The 17985-nt window shown below is 36.6% G+C and overlaps 2 protein-coding genes across 2 annotated transcripts in view; one reads left to right on the forward strand and one right to left on the reverse strand.

Moving 5' to 3' along the window:
* Positions 1-9300, reverse strand: part of LOC107758770 (zinc finger protein neuro-d4-like) — a 58853-nt gene extending 49553 nt beyond the window's left edge. Inside the window, exon 1 of the mRNA XM_016576585.1 lies at positions 9204-9300. Within this exon, the coding sequence (XP_016432071.1) occupies positions 9204-9232 (29 nt within the window). The 5' untranslated portion in view covers positions 9233-9300. The remainder of the gene's footprint in view (positions 1-9203) is intronic.
* A 1576-nt stretch (positions 9301-10876) lies between these two features.
* LOC107758522 (zinc finger FYVE domain-containing protein 1-like) overlaps positions 10877-17985 on the forward strand; it is a 19473-nt gene continuing 12364 nt past the window's right edge. The window contains exons 1-5 of the mRNA XM_016576277.1: positions 10877-11091; positions 12869-13373; positions 14904-15121; positions 16673-16779; positions 17165-17273. Of these exons, the coding sequence (XP_016431763.1) occupies positions 10975-11091; positions 12869-13373; positions 14904-15121; positions 16673-16779; positions 17165-17273 (1056 nt within the window). The 5' untranslated portion in view covers positions 10877-10974. The remainder of the gene's footprint in view (positions 11092-12868; positions 13374-14903; positions 15122-16672; positions 16780-17164; positions 17274-17985) is intronic.

Here is a 17985-nt window from a genome sequence, read left to right on the forward strand (position 1 = left end):
TACCATTTTCTAAATTATAGCGAATAAACTGTGATAATGTGAGAAATTGAAATTGAAGAAATTGAAGGTGTCTGAATACATTTTGGTTTGACTGTATCTATTTGATAAATGAAGTTAACCAACTAATATTATACATACTCTTTTGGTTTCTGTACCCAATATTTTAAAAATTTACAAATGCAATAAAAATATCGGTATCGGTACTCGGTATCGGCAAGTACCAAAAATAAAAGTATCGGTATTGGGCGAGTACTGCAAAAAGTGGTATCGTTGCATCACTAATTTAAATGTAAAGCAAGTTCATTGGCTGTGTATGCAACATGAACCAATCAGCTTGTGCCAAGTAGTTTAAAGCTGTGAATATCATCAATTTGCATTAACGACCCATCAGTCTGCGCCATCTAGGGTTTCATGACAGAACTTGGCATTTGATTGTACAGACCATTGGTGTTAATGACTCTAAAATCTACTTAGGATTACGATGCTGTTGGGAAACACAGCCCAGATCTCATGAGAAAATGTAACTATTTTATGACGTGATGATTTCAAATGATGCGATTTGTATGGAAACATATAATTTTTTATTTAAAAAAACACAATCACAAACATCCCTAACCACTAAATCTAAGTCAGCAGTGTGTAAACTGTGATCGTACAAACAAATGAGTTCATACAAATACGAATTAGCCACCAATTCGCCAAAATGTATAATAGTTACAAATAGGGGTGTGCGATATATATCATCTGCGATAATATTGTAATTGTTGTTTTAACGATACTCGATTTGACATTATCGAGTATTTTGCAAAAACCATTCAAAACACCTACAGAGTGCAGTATGCATTATGTGAAGTCTAGACTAGTGCGCGTACGCATTAACAGGGCATTCTTTCACTGCATGATTCAGTCTATTAAAATACATTTCGAATGATCGCAAATTCAAGACATGGGGGCAGAAAATGTATAGATTTATTCCACTTCATATAGTTAATTAATTTCACACGAAGAGTGCCGTTTTGTTCTCCAAAAATTACTATGATTACAAATGTGATATTGATTTTTTTACAACAGTTCAATAGACAAGAAGTTAATTAAGAGACTTAATTAACAGCTTGGTAACAGCCCAAATGTCTTATTATTCTAATTCACTGATTCAATGTAAGAATTTGACTCAAAAGATAATGCACACTTTTAGAAAAAATGGCTTTTTAAAGGTTAAAATGCCTATAAAAGGTAAAAATTAATTTAAACTTATTGAAAAAGATGAATTTCTATCAGTGTGAACTGATCACCACACAGAATATGAAGAATATCAAAAAATTTAGGAGTCAGCTGTCCATGGTAGTTCTTAAGATACCAGCGCAATAACACACTCAGCAAAATATCATCTAATTATCATTGTCGACAAAAATCCCAGAAAATATCAAGGTATCATTTTTTTTGTCAATATCGCACACCCGTAGTTAAAAACTGCCATAAGAGTGTTTTAGCATTTAAATCTTTCAAATGCCCACATCTCAAAATCCAGTCAACAACTGATGAATAGTTCCTGTCCTAAATGTTTTGCTTTCCTGATAATCTGTTATACTCGGATATGTCACAATAAGAAAAAACATCTGTCGCTATTTCTGTTTCAATGCAACTTTAAAGCACTGTTTTTCAGTAATGTTCAAGGATGCATTAAATCTATTCATCTTATATACAGTAGCCGAAAAGAGAGGATAATCTTTTAAAATAGAGCAAGTATATTATTTCTCCAGAGATGGAGAAGGACAATAAAGATGCAAGAGAGCCTCTTTATTTGTATTAAAGCCCTTTTTCTTGACTAAAAATGTTTCCAAATTAATTTTTTCTCCAGAGATGGAGAAATAATAGTTAGGAGGACAAATTGACATTTATTAGACAACAAACTGCACATGACATATAAAGCACTATGTTGTACAACACAAAATGTTGGTATTCAGGTAAGTTCGTTAAAGATACCAGCTTATATGATTTTTTTCATATAAGTTACATTTTTCATATAATTTTTTCATATTCATACATTTGGTTTTACCCTCAACCACTATCAGTGGAAAATTCATCCTAGTTCAACAAGCACAAAGCCAAAGGATGCACAAAGCAGCATGAAATTAGTTCCATATTCATCAGCATCACCTTGAAGAGGAGTTTCAGTTTTAAAAAGTGTCAAAACATCTCATTTGTATGCAGAACCAAATGAGCTATTTGAAACGTACTCGCCAAAAGTGTTAATGCTGAAGATGCTCAATGAATTTTCAGAGATTGTCTGCTAAAGACACCTGCGTTCACCGTGGACAGCGATGCTCGCAAACACCCTCACACAAATGGAATACCCAGGATCCTTCAATGCAGTAGAGAACCATATATCCTCAGAGGCATTATTGAATTGCCCTGCTGTGTTTGCTGGCACAGACTATGTGTTCACATAAATCGTTGCCTGTGGTGTAACATGGACCTGATGTCCTGCCGCATGTTCCACTGCTTGAAAAGACTGCATGACTGACAGGGATGCTTACAGGTGCACTTGTACGGTTATTTTAGTAAGGTAAATCCCATTGCTTATTATTCTTTATATTATATATCACATTCGCACTGCGCAAAATACATATTTGGGGACCTATCAACTGATTTGTGAGCATTCACACACCGTACACTCTAGAACTTGCCCTCCACCTTGCACATCTTGCATGATGCTCTTCGCAGATCGTATTTAAGCCTTTATGTTTCCCTCTTGGACCATCTATAGTTTCCTTTAAACGAGTATTCCTATGGATCTCCAGTGAAAATGGCTAGTGGGACAGTTTGTCTGGTAGAGAGATGAATATTTCGACCCTCTGCACTTTAATAATATCTGAAATCTAGGGAGAGGATCTATCCACCTAATAACGGCGAAAGAAGAACAGCTATAGATCTCCTCTGATGGACCCACATTTAGCAATGGACTATGCCATGCACTGCTCTTCTGCTCCAAAAGCATGTTCTGGTTCATACTGACACACACACACTAGCGCTCAGCACAAAGTACACACAGTCTCACGAGGCCGAAGATGCTCATGAACATGCAAGTTCTAGATAGCAAGAGTGAACAATGCAGTGGACATTTGATGTTAACACCTTGATGTATGCAGAAGTCCACCTTCCTGTGTGAAAGCCATATATATAAGGGAAAGAGGGATATTTTTTGTTTGGCAGTGCTAGGCACAATCATTATTTGTTTAAAGTGCTGCCCTATAGGCAATCTCACTTCAGGCCAGCCTCTGATTGCGTTATGCAGTAAAAACCACTGCAGACCACCAGCTCAACATATCAGTGAGATCGAAAACAAAGTAATTCTCAATCAAACAATGCTTTTGCAAGAAGAAGATACCTCAAATAGTGTGGCTTTGTTGAAGAGAGGTGTGATATTACTTTTTGAAGTCATAGGACTTACTATTTTCACCTGGCAGATGATAAATGGGTGGGTGAAAAAACCCATAGACTTACACAGATGGAAGGACACAAACAATACCTAAAGTCCAGAATATTATAGAGGTTTGGGGGAGTGCATTTCTGAGCTTGAGCTTGTAAGAAACCAACAAAAACATTCTAGAAACTAGGGGTGCATGGGAATAAGTTATAGTACATTAACATAGTGATCAAACTTTTGAATGATGAAAAGAAATCGTATTTTTACTGTACACAGCATTCACCAGCCCAATCTCATGAGAAAATGTAACTATTTTCTTATTTCATATAGATGCATATCATGTTCGTATAAATGCAATCATTTGCATCATTTTTTGCAATAAAAAAAGTACTTATGAAAGTCCCAACCTTTGCCCCAAATTTAATCGTCAGTTGGGCATAAGCTTTTCATCAAAAGGAGATCATACGAATTCATCTGAATTAGTCGGCAATTAGCCAAACCATAAAATAGTTGTGGATTTTCATGTTTTAAATATTAATTCTAAGTAAATATTTGAATATAGTGTTTTAAATATATACTCAGAATTCACAACAAAATTATTTATATGGAAACATGATTTTCAGAAAAAATTAATAAATAACATGAATGTCATAAGCAGATTGTGCAGAAACATAATGAGATCATACATAAAGCGTTACAAATGCCATGAGAGTTTTTTTTGGCATTTACTCAAAATTCAACATAATTATAAAACATAAAATAGTTTAAAACATAAATAGTTTACTATCCATTGATGAATCTGTCGATTGAATTTGGAACTGACAAAAGGCAAGATAAACACTTGTTAATTGGTGACATGGATAATATCAATGGCAATAATCTCAAAATTGCCAAATATTGGCCTATTAATCAATGGTATATCTCACTATTTGGGCCACACTAATAATAATATTGTGATTTGTTAAATTTATTTTAAGGTTATCCAAAATTGTTGTATTTTGAGTTTGGATTCTAAATGAATAAAAAAAATAAAAAAAAAATAAGCAAGCGTTCTTACTATACTCACAGATGTAATCTCATTTTTCCCCCAAAAAAGTGAAAAACTGCAATACAATAAAAGCATTTTATAACAAAATTGTTCTAAAATCATGTGTGCAAGCTTCCTTTTTTTTTTTTTTTTTTTTGCTATAGGACCATATAGACAAACAGGAAGAAAGGGGATGGGATTGGGAAAGGTCCTCAAGTCAGGACTCAAACTCAGGTCACCCAATATACAACATGCTGGAGCATCGGCTCCAACAATTATTTCAGTTTTTGAGCTTACAAACCAAAGGATTCTCTTTTTACAAATTTAAGTGCAAACGTCTCTCAGCTTTTTGCTGATCTTTGAAAAATGTATTATAAAAATACAAAATAATGATTCATGGTATATCAATATAGTATCATGACTTACCATGTAAGTTTGATAGGAATTAATGTCAAGACATTTTTGCATTTTTGCAATAGCTTCTATTCTCCAAACTACTTTACTCAGATGTTCACACTGACAAGACTGAGTCATCAGGAAGCGACACCCTCCCTCGGTCTTCCTCAGTCCACATCTGATGATCTTCCCACAAGGTGTCTCACCTCCAGAAAAACGTGAAAGTGAGCACACCACGCTTCTCTAACCTTCTAAACATCTCCTAAGTTCAAGTGCAACACCACAGTACACTACATATAGACTATAGATGCTAGCAGTGCACTATAAGATCCCTGAGCAACAGTGTGATGACTGACAGTGAGTTAGGTAGCTTTGGAGAAGTAGGTCATAGAGCTAAAAATACCTATCTGTGTCTATCTCTCTCTCTAATCTTGAAGACAAAGAGAAAAAAAAGGTGAGTGAGTGAGTGAAATGAAGAGAACAGCCCACCAGTCTCAGAAAAAGAAAAATGCCCTTATAGAATTGCGGCCGCTTATGCAAACAAACATTAAAAAGGGCCTGAGTATAGAGATGGGGAGGAAGGATCTAGAACCGGGTGACTGTCTTCGGCTTAAAGGAACACTCCACTATTTTTGAAAATAGGCTCATTTTCCAACTCGCCTAGAGTTAAACAGTTGAGTTTTACCGTTTTCGAATCCATTCAGATTCGAAAACGGTAAAACTCAACTGTTTAACTCTAGGGGAGTTGGAAAATGAGCCTATTTTCAAAAATAGTGGAGTGTTCCTTTAAGAGCGACAGTGTGAAGAATTATATAGATCTCATTTTTCTCAGATCAGCGAGGCAAAGCGGAATAACTATCCAAGAAGTCCGCATTCCGCATCCTACGAGATGACTGGAAGAGACAGGACATCATCACTTTAGGAGACTGAGAGAGATAGTGGAAGATAGAGGAAAAATAGAGACAGTAAGTGAACCTGAGTAATTACTAGAGAGATGTGAGGACCAGTGGAGGAAGAGAGACTGAACAAAGAGAAATACGCAACGAGAACAGTGGGAAACTATTCCAAAGATTCAAAGATTCCCAATGAAATTCCATCATTTCGGTGAAGGCATGCCAGTTAGCAGATAATCAGCAATCAAGGCAGGCATAATTTAATCACCATCTCTTAAAAATGAGTGATTAATAAAAGCCAGTAATGTAAATTAGATTGGCTCCTCAACTGATATCTCCTCATGGCTTCAGAAGTACTGCACTTTAACTGGGTTCTTTGAAGAGGGTTATTGAAGAGTGTAACATCACAGTAATTCAGACGCTGATTGCAGCCCCTCTTTCTGTTCATTCATATTTCTCATGCAAATTTCTCTAAATGCACCAAGACGCACACCTGACCTTGTACATGACTAAAAACATCCGTCCACAGTCAACAGCAAAGTTCACCGCTCAGGGAAACTGATCAAACCGAAGAGAACCCAGTAAGATACTGCAAGATTTGTCATGTATGAGTTACTTACATGAGTCACTGAAACTGAACTGCGGATTTACAAAATCCACAGCAGTTTTATTCCTTTACTGAAAAGTATTAGATAGTGCTACTGAAGTTAATCAAGGTACTCAATGATATTCATGCAAAATTGTATAACCTAACACTTTACAAAAAGGTACCATTAGTTAAAGGGTTAGTTCATCCAAAAATTAAAATTAGGCTGCGTTTTACTCACCCCAGAGCCATCCTAGGTGTATATGACTTTCTTCTTTCAGACGAATCCAGTCTGAGTTATATTAAAAATTGTCCTGGCTATTCCAAGCTCTGTCATTGCAGTCAGCGGGTATTGCAGTGCTTCAGTCCAAAAGAAGTGAAATAAAAAGCGCCCGTTAGTGACCGTTGTTTTGTTTTGATCTCCCCGCTGCGTTTCCGCGTTCGTCACTTCTGAGCGGCGCATGCGCAAAGCCGACCTCATACGTCATCTGCCCGGAACGGCTTCCGTTTACAACAGTGAGCGCAAGCTAGATTAAAGGGATTATTATGTTTTGAATATGAATATTTTTCTTACAAAAACGCATCGATTCGCTACACGAGGCCTTCACCCCCCGGATCTGTGTGAGACACTTTTTTATGGATGGGTGCTTTTTATTTCACTTCTTTTGGACTGAAGCACTGCAACAACCGCTGACTGCAATGACAGAGCTTGGAATAGCCAGGACAATTTTTAATATAACTCCGACTGGATTCGTCTGAAAGAAGAAAGTCATATACACCTAGGATGCCTTGGGGTGAGTAAAACACAGCCTAATTTTCATTTTTGGGTGAACTAACCTTTTAATGCATTGACTAACATTAATGAGTAATAATACGTTTGTGACAGTATTAGTTTAAAAAAAAAAAGTTGTTCATTATGAGTTCATGTTATCCCAGGTTCATTAAAAAGGCTAATAATACTAACAGATAGGCCTACAACTTTTGGTTTATATAATGTATTAATAAACGTTGAAACTACCATTGGTATTGGTTATGCTATGGCTTCCATTCAGAAAAGTCACGTGAGGCACGAACTGTAAGTAGGATAGGGCTTAAGCTATATTTGCAGCACATATGTGAGATAAGGGTACATTTTTTTAAATTGACCTTTCAATTAATTGAATTAAAATATACCCCAGCGACTTAAGACTGGTTTTGTGGTCCAGGGTCACATATGTCCATACACACTTAATTTGTCAAGTCTGAATGCATTTATTTATTTATTTTTTTACAAAACATTTGTCTGAATTCAAATTATGTCAAAGCTATTCGCTTGAATTTGCGTAACCGGTAGCAAGAGTAACCAACACCCGAATGATAGTTCACGTGTACTCTCGTTTGTTATTTTTTATACATTGTAAGTTATTGAAATGCTATAATTTGCCATAAGGTAAGTTTCTTACCTCATCATAAAACCTTGCCTCGTGTCTACTGAACTCGCGCGCGCCGCTAACGGTTTTTGTGCAAGTGAGAATTTATGTCTCGTGCCATCATGCAAAAAGTCGTTTCAAAAAGGCTTTCAAGGCATTCACAAAGCTGAAATAATATGAATAATAACATTAGTAATTTACGTAGTCACGTGTTTGGCAGCAGCGCTCAATGCTGCCACAGAGTAGACACTTAAGTTATTTTTTTAAGTTAAAAAGCAGACAAATAGCCTAACATTCCACAAGCTATGTAAGTTGGCCTGCTTGTGTTTTGGTTGTTTTTACGAATTTTTTAATCTAAATAAAACTCTAAATAAAACGTCCCATAAACACATTTTAGATTTGTTTAGTTGTAGGCTATACTTTTATATATAATTAAATAGCTTATATATAAATAGCCTATATAATTTTAGGTTTGGTTTGGGTAACGTTTTAACCCGCAGTCCTGTGATGTTACCAAACTGCAACCAAAATACAACGTTGTGGAGACGATTTAAGCTTGCTGGGTCCAGGTAGGCAGCAATCGTGGTTGTTTCTGGAGAGAGAGATGCAAACCCGGTGTTCTGACAAATAATGCTACCTATCAGATTATGCTACCAACACTGTATTTATCCTACTGTAAGGGTAGGTTTAGGGTTGGGGTAGGTGTACAGGTTAATAAAGCCTCACACCTTATTAATATCATGCTGGAAGCAAAATCTGATAGGTAGCACTTTTCGCTATCGAATTATGCTACCATCTGTTTTAATGGGAGGTAGCAAAATCTGACAGGGTAGCACGCCGATGTTGTGCTGAATTCTGCAAATGTCGGCACTACACCGGCACAAGTGCAATTTCCTCTTTATCAGATACCTATAAAAGCTACACTCACATATGCATGCCAAATACAAACACGTCTCCCCATTCGAAAGGTCCCCGTCTCTAGCAGACGAATGTAAAGCAATTTTTGGCACTGAGCCCGTGTGGCGTCTGCGTGCCGCACGCCGAAAAAATGTGTCAGTGTGCACAAAGGAATCTAATGGAAACTTCACAGAATGTGCACTGATGCAACAGCGCATAAGAGATATCAGATGTTGTACTCCACTAAAATGTCATGTTTAAGCATGCATATTAGAAATCATATTCACGATGCACGTAATTTGTACAATCTAATGTGTGCGATCAGCGCGTGCAATGTAACCACTGAAAACCCTCGGTGTGATAAACTGTAACCTTTTCCGGTTCTGGCAGTTTGCACCTAAATGTTATCCTCTGACAAACAGCACACCAGTTCATTTTGTTTGACATCATATTACACAAAAGCAAAAGCAAAAAGGTTCAAGTATCGTCGTTTATCTTGGACTCGGTGACAAATGAACTCTCCGATTCCAATACCAACAACTGTAAGTTCCTAGTGATCAATACTGACCAGGGACGCCGGGTCAACATTCTCAACATTCCTCCATATCACTGTGCATATGCAGAAATTACACCCGAGACTCTACACTTTCTAACATGCCATATTTGCCCAGATGACAAAATGTCGTCGCATGCATTATTATTTATTGCATTTCAACATGCGTTCGTAGTTTAAACCTCGCCGGCATTTTATACTTTTAAAGATGTTTGTATATTTGTGAATTAGAACGATCGCTGTTTGTTGCATGCCATGTATTCCATAACGCAAAAAATATATATATATTTTTTTTTTTACTTACGATTTCAGAGGATTTTGGACCACTGTGGCCATTTTGATATAGAATGATACAATGTAAGACTGCAGATCCCCGGTATTGTACATGTAATATAGCAGCAATTTCAATTTCATTCATTCTCTGGGGCTGCGGCTGGATCGGCCAGCCAATAGGAGCACGACTGGCTGACGGTCACTGCTGGGAAATGTAGTTTTTATTCCCTGATGGCTTCAGGAGACAGCGGCGCGCGTACTACAAATATCACAATGCACTGCGGTTAACTGTATACTAGTCCCGCCTTGATTTTGGATGGGCAAACCAAAACATCTACTGTAAATTCAAGGTTGGATTGCTGGACTGTCTGTCAGTATTTTTGATCTCATGTTGGTAGTTTCTTATAATTCGTAGATAATTAGAGAGCGATGGGCAGCTATGAAGAGCGATTAAGTCAATATTTATTTTCTTAGTATGCATGTAATTATATTATATCTATTAGAGATAATTCGAGCAAATTTCGGTAGGCACTGATCAATATCATTATTACATAGCTTTATCCTGCTATATATGTGCGCTATATGTGTATATACCACTAACACAATTCCATCGACTTCTGTTGTGAGCTAATAATAGTTTTCATCTTCTAAATCTAAACCTCAAACAAACTTTTCTGCATTTTTACATTTTCATTAATTTCTTATTTAAAAAAAAATTCTACAGCCTGGCCTTAAAACATGCTAAACACGAGTAATATTAATGGACAATAACAGTAAACCAAATGTGTTTTTATACTGCTTATGTAATGAGAAACATTTACATCTAAATATTGTGAATATTATCAGCCAGACTGACCTCTAATAGAAATGGAATGACTGCAAAGGGCTCTTCAGTCCAGTTAACTGCAATGGCGCCACTTTGAAGGCATTCTGTGACATGTGATATTTATAGATCCCTGCTAACAAATATTTAATGAACCTTAGCAAGCTCTATGGAATGACTGAACAAAAATGTCCTGTTGATTCACAAGGGATTACTGCAGAATTGGTGCATTTTTGGGGGGATTTTAGAGTTGAGCTAATCTTCAATTTAAGATATTGCACTGCAATAAATTCTAAAACTAAATTTAAATATCAGTGCTATTCTATTTGCACCTACCGACAAAATTTTTACTAAATTTACAAAAATTTGATTTCCTAATCATACAATAATGAGCTCATGTGAGAATTTTTTCATGGAGACTTGTTTTTATTGACCTGGATACTACAGTGTAAATTCTGCACACAAAGACTGCCATGAGACAGTTGATCATATCAGCCACTAGAGGGCGTCCAAATGCTCAATAACGCACAATGAAGGCGGCCGATAGAGTAGCAACAGCGCCCTCTTGAGTCCAGCTAGAAAACCAAGCAGCGCCAGCAGCACAGTAGTAGCAGCAGCAGCTAGTAGTCCTGGGACAGTTGTAGTCCAAGTAGCTTTCCAGAGAGTTGTGATGGTTTTAAATCTTTTACTATGTCTGAAATGCTACTGAAAGATATGGAAGAGATTTCTCTCGGGCCTGTTAAAATGGACGAGCAGAAGGAAAATGGACGGAGTTTTCTCCTGGTGGACGAAAACGAAAGCTTGCAGGTTTGTTTTTGTTAGCTTCGGTGTTAGCCATCAAGCTATTAGGTAAACAGCACATGTAGGGTCTTAGTTGTTTTTATACACTTTGATAGATCAATTCACGAGCACGCTAATAACTAATTATGGTATGTGTAATTTAAATAATAAACAGATTAACCCTAAACTGTCAATATGATTGCATCATAAGGAAGGGCTGTCTTTTGACAACATTTAGGGATCTTTAGCCATTGATCAATATTGATTATATCAAGGGTTTGTTTAGTTTTTGTCACGTATATTCATGATCTCAGGTCTGTGTGCTGCTGTTATGTTATTTCTCTAACATGATATTCTGATGTATTTTGGTAATACCATGGTATACGAATGTAGCAGCTATTCGCTGTGATCTATGAGATAGACACCCAACAATGAGAGTCAACAATGAGTGTCGTTTAATAGGCTATTTTATAGCGTTTTCAGGAACCAGCCTAAAAGTGATCAATTGCTGTCACTTTGAGAGATTGTTACTGTATAGAGACCCAAAAATAAAACTTCATTATGTACTTACTCTTTTGTTGTTTCAAACCCATATGACTTTCTTTAGTGGAACACAAAAGGCAGGATGACTCATTCATCATTCATGATGACATAATTGTCATTTTAGGTGAACTGTCTCTTTAAAGGGGTCATATGATGCGATTTCATTTTTTCCTTTCTCTTTAGAGTGTTACAAGCTCTTGGTGCATAAAGAAGATCTGTAAAGTTGCAAAGACTAAAGTCTCAAATCCAAAGAGATATTCTTTATAAAAGTTAAGAGTTAGCCACACCTACCTAAAACGGCTCGTTCGAACACGCCCCCACATACCTACCTCACTATGTGGGAAGATTTGCATAACGCCACCCAAATGTTCACGCAAAGAAAGAAAGCATAACTTTTATTCTCGCTGTAGTATTGTTGACACTGCAGCCATGTGTATGTGGAAAATAATGTGTTTTTTTTTACTTTAAACCGCATAAACACATTTCATTACACCAAATACACAAAATAATGTTCTTTTTAGCAGCATCATATGACCCCTTTAAGATTCTTACAAATGGTGATAGACAGACAGACAGATAGATAGGTGGGGCAGGCATCCAAGAGCAACCATTAACACAGAATTCTGCAAACTCATTGTGAAATTACAGCAGAAAACATCCAGTAGCCCACACAGGCCGAATTAGAATTAAAATTCTGCATGCATCTAAAACAGAATCTCACAAAATTGCTATGTTTGAAAGCATTAAGAACTGAACCGTCATTATTATATGTGTATGTGTAGGTAGGGCCGGCCTATACATGTTAGAGGTCTTCTGTTAAACATTGTGATCTCCAACTGTTCGCAAATGTTTTAATTTGTTGTTTTGTTTTAATTGGTTACATTTGTCTAAATCATTTAATATTATATTGTTCTATTTGCATATATTGCTTTGGTAGTATGGAATTGAAAATTGAAATGGACTGAATTGGTAAACAGATTATGGATGGATGGATGGATGGATGGATGGATGATAGGCAAAATGATAGATTGATGGATGGATGGATGGATGATAGGCAAAATGATAGATTGATGGATGGATGGATGGATGGATGATAGGCAAAATGATAGATAGATAGATGGATGGATGGATGGGTGGATGATAGGCAAAATGATAGATAGATAGATAGATAGATAGATGGATGGATGGAGGATAGGCAAAAAGATAGATAGATAGATAGATAGATAGTAAAAGTAAACCTTATACTCTTTCTCTCTTCCAGGTGAAGAACGAAGCAGAGTTTTTGCAGAAGTTGGGCTGCAGCGCTGCTCAAGGAGTCAAAGTGCTTTCTATCTTCGGTAACACGGGCGACGGCAAGTCCCACACTCTCAATCACGTGCTTTTCAGTGGTGAAGAGGTGTTCGCCACGTCTCCTTCTCCGTCCTCATGCACGGTGGGCGTATGGGCTGCTTACGAGCCGCGTCTGAACCTGATAGTGCTGGACACGGAGGGCCTGCTCGGGGCCGCCAGTCAGCAGAACCGCCGGATGCGTCTGCTGCTGAAGGTTCTGGCCGTATCAGACATGGCCATCTACCGCACGCGGGCCGAGAGGCTGCACAACGACATGTTCCAGTTCCTCGGCAGCGCATCGGCTGCTTACCTGAAGCACTTCACACCTGAGCTCCGCGCTCTGTCTAGCCGCTGTGGGCTGGACGTGCCTCTCTCCAGCCTGGGACCTGCTGTTATAGTTTTCCAGGAGACTTTTCGCACTCAGCTGCTAGGCCAGGGTAAGTCAGAGTAAGCAGACTTTCACTGTTTACGAGGCCTGCAGTGTTTATCAATATGAATACAGCATTTTTCTGATACATGTTGTTGCCAAAGACTGTTGTACGACTAGCCTGGGGGCAAAGGGATTGCTGTTTAAACTTGGGTCTGCACACCCTCATGGGGCCTAAACACATAGCCAGGGGGGTCTTTGAAAAAGTCCTGAATTTTAGACTAGTGGAGAATCCCACAGGAAAGACGTAAGTTGTCAGTCAAACCAAAGGCTTTATTTCAAACTCAATTGTTTCATCGTTCCTGCTTTTATTTCTGTCTGCTTAGTGATGAGAATTTCAATTTGTTTCGTTATTTCTCTGTAGTCAAATGACAAATCTTTAGAGAGATTTCATTTGAGTCAGTAATACATGGGCCACAATGCTCATTTTTATCTATTATTTTAATCAAAAATACATAATAATGTAATGCATACAAACAAAGACTTAAATGCATGATGAGCATGTTCTTTTTAATTTTTTAATTAAAATTAATTTTGAACTGTTCTGATGTCATAATTCTTTTGACATTTTGACAAAACAAGATTGATATAATCATTTATATCTATCTATCTATCTATCTCATTTAATATTATTTCTATTTATGTATCTATCTATCTATCTATCTATCTCTAATCTATATATATATATATATATATATATATATTTATATTAGTGCTGTCAAAATTAGTGCGTTAACGCAGGCGATTAATTTTTAAATTTTAACGCGTTAAAAATATTTAACGCCTTTAATGCAGGGGCGGGGCTACGGTTGGCCACCCCACTATATATATATATTCATTTTATTTTATTCAAAGTATACTGTTAAATATTTTAAAACTTTTAACAAATATTTTGTACACTCAAAATGTATAAGGAATATATTTCAGGAAATAAGGAAAATATTTTTACTGTTTACTTACTGGTTAGAACACATGACATTTTCAAGTTTCGTAATTAAATGTTTAGTTTTCTTGAAAATCGTATATATATTTTTTAATCTTATGAAACCAAGATGAATACAAAGAGATAAAGATATTACATAAGATATAATGTAGTATTGCATCTTCCGGTGCTTTATTGCTTCTATAAAAGGTTGCTACGCAATAAAAAATTTTTTATTAGGACACATTTTCAAAGAAATACATTTTTTTTAAATCATTTGTCCAAAAGAAAAATCTAAACGTTGGAGGTAGCTTAATGGTTAAGCAACTAGTTATCTAACACAGATTGCAGGAAAATCCCAAGACAGGGTGACTCAGGTGTGGAGTGTTACAAAGATCACAATACTGCTCAGTTATAATTATGCCCTTGGGTAAACTCCAGGTTTTCAGCATGCTGTAAATCATGGTACATGAAAAGTGTTTTATAAAATGCATAAAAATCTTTAAATGCCTGTAAAACTTCTTTCATCTTTTTTTTTTATTTTGAAACAATAAAATTAGTGCCATCCAATGAAGTGTGTCAGGCTAGAGAAATATGGGTTTGGTTTTCTTTATCCAGATGGCTCTGTCCTGGGGCAAGCAGACACACTTCTGCAAAAGCGCTTCCATGACTTGGGCCAGAGCACAGACGCCTTCAGCTCTGTTCAGTACGTGGGCACCCAAACCATTACTCCCCCCACAGACTACTCACAGTTACTGCAGATTGTCAATCAGCAGGTGAACAACACATCCCAGCGAGCCCCGCGCCAGCCTGCCATTGTGTTCAGTGCATTGCAGGTAAACAGCGCCTCAAACATTTCTTTGTGTGTGTGTGTAAAGCGACCCTAAAAAGAATTTAGACACTAAAAGCTTTCATATTTGGTTTTATATTTTGTATCTAATTCAATTACAGTAAATTCATGTATTTAAAGGAGTAGTTCAATCAAAAAATTATAATGTCATAATCACAAAAGAGGAAGTTTAGCAGAATGTTCACAATGCTCTTTTCCATACATTGAAAGTAAAGGGTGACCAGGGAATTTCAAGTTCCAAAAGGGACTAAAAGCAACATAAAAGTGGTTCATTTGACTCTGTACCTTTAAATATACATTACATTCACAACCGTTCAAAAGTTTGGGGTTAAAATTATTATTATTATTAATTACATTACATTTATTCACATCTAAGATTGCATTAAATTTATCAACTTTAAAATAGGAACAAAATAGTGGCTTTTAAGATTTCTATTTTAAATAAATCCTATTCTTTCGAACTTTCTGTTGAAATGAAAAAATGCATCAGTTTCCACAATAATATTAAGCCGCATGATTGTTTTCAACATTGATAATAACAAAAAATTGTTTCTTGAGCACCAAGTTTATAGTTAATTAAAAGTAAAACCATGAAATAATTATTGTTACTTGAAATAAAATAAATTTTAACTGAAATAAAATATAAAAAATCGTAAACTTCTTTTATTTCAACATTTTGCCAAGCCAACGATTCTCATTTTCATTAAGCTTATCTTAACCTACAATAACTATACTAAGGTAAAAAAGTAAAACTTTAAATTTAAAATGAAAACAAAATACAAAAATAAAAACTAGTGCTGTCAAACGATTCATCGCAATTTATCGCATCCAAAATAAAAGTTTTTGTTTACATAACATATATGAGTGTACTGTTTATATTTATTATGTATATATAAATACACACACATGCATATATATATTTAAGAAAAAAGTGTTATGTTTATATTTTAAAAATATTTTTATATAATATAAATTATATGAATATAAATATATACATTTAAATATTTTCTAAATATATAATGTATGTGTGTGTATTTATATGTACATAATGAATATACACAGTACACACACATATATTATGTAAACAAATATGTTTATTTTGGATACGATTAATCGCGAATTAATCATTTGACAGCCCTAATGAAAACTAATTCAAAAATCACCAAATCAGCATATTAAAATGATGTTTGAAGGATCATGTGACACTAAAGCCTGGTGTAATGGTTGCTAAAAATTCAACTTTTCCATCACAGGAATAAATTATATTTTAAAATATATTAAAATAGAAAAAAAATTGAAATTGAAATAATATTTTACAATATTACTGTTTCTACCATATTTTAAATCAAATAAATGCAGCCTCGGTGAACATGGTGACTTCTTTCAAAGACATCTTACCAATCTTTTGAACGGTAGTGACTCAAGTGTCCTAAACTATTTTTGGGGTCAGTGTACGCATGTATGTGTTCACCTTTGTCCACTGAGCATGTTTCTGAAAACACGCTTCACTGGACTTCACTGCTCTGCTCTCTCTCAGGCCTTGAGCAACAGATTCTGTGGCGAGATCTCAGATGACAAAATCAGCATATGCTCCTTTTTTCCTGATGAATATTTCACTTGCCCATCAGTCTGTCTCAGCTGCAAGTAAGTCCACACATGCTCCGAGCTGTAGATTGAATGCTGTTTTTGTTTTTTTACATACAGGTTGTGTTGAATGCATTGATGCATTGTGTTTGACGCATAATGAATCAAGAACATTGCTGCATTGTCACACATCAGACTCTAATTTCATCACATCAACACTGAGCCACTTCATAATTTGATGATTTGCAGTTATAAAAAACTAGGGTCTCTATTCAGCATGCAAAACTAATATATGGAAATGAGTTGCACATGAATGTAATTAGATCGTTTGTGGAGTCGTTTGTTATTGTTTTAGCTTGTTCGTGACTTAATAGAGCAGTACTCTTCAAGAGTACTTAAGAACTACAGAATCATAACTAAACTCTCCAAAATTCCATGGCTTTAGTGTTCGGTGTAAGAATGGCATGAACCACCAGAAAGACGGGGTCTCACACATGGCCGATGGATTATGCCAGTATGCCCACCAATACAACAATAAAGTTCTCATTTGTAAGGTAAGAACTCACTGTCATAGCTAGTTCCCTTTTGAGGGAACTTCGAACTGCATCCTATAGAGGTCACTATGGGGGGACACCTTCAGTCTGACCGGTGTCTGAAGCATATCTAAAAACGACAATAACATTGGCCGGCGACAGCCTATGGCGTCATTACCCTGCGTGATCACAGTATAAAAGGGCGCCGGAATAACACGTCATCCTCTTCACTGACCGTTTGTTTATGTTAGCGTTAAGCTAAACACGACTAGGAGTGCATGTTTCTCGCCAGAGGCTTTGCTCTGATACCTGCATTTTCACACGGCTCGCGTGCTGTGTGTGTGTGGTGAAGAGCAAGTGCGTTCAGCTCTCGAGGGAGTTGGATGCGCTCTGCGTTCATTGCTTATTTCTTGTGAGGGATAAGCATGAATTGGACGCCCTCGTCTCACAAGGAGGCGGCGTGTGTTCATCGTGATGCATTCGCGGGACTACTGAGGGGGATGTCAGCATTTCACCATTTACCCGAGTTTGTAGATAGCGTTTGCATGAGTTAGTTCGCCTCTCGCGGGATTAGCGATGCATTCGCGGCAGCGGTTTTCGTTCGTGCTTGATTTCCGAGGTAATCTAGCCGTTGGGCGGAGCGTGTTTAGCTCCCGCGGGAGCTGAATGCATGCTGCGCGTTGCGGTCGCGGTGAGAACATGGAAAGGACCTGACGGGAAATTTTTCCCTATC

The sequence above is a fragment of the Sinocyclocheilus rhinocerous genome, unplaced genomic scaffold (assembly GCF_001515625.1).
Source record: "Sinocyclocheilus rhinocerous isolate Xijiao unplaced genomic scaffold, SAMN03320098_v1.1 scaffold1393, whole genome shotgun sequence".
NCBI lineage: Eukaryota > Metazoa > Chordata > Actinopteri > Cypriniformes > Cyprinidae > Sinocyclocheilus > Sinocyclocheilus rhinocerous.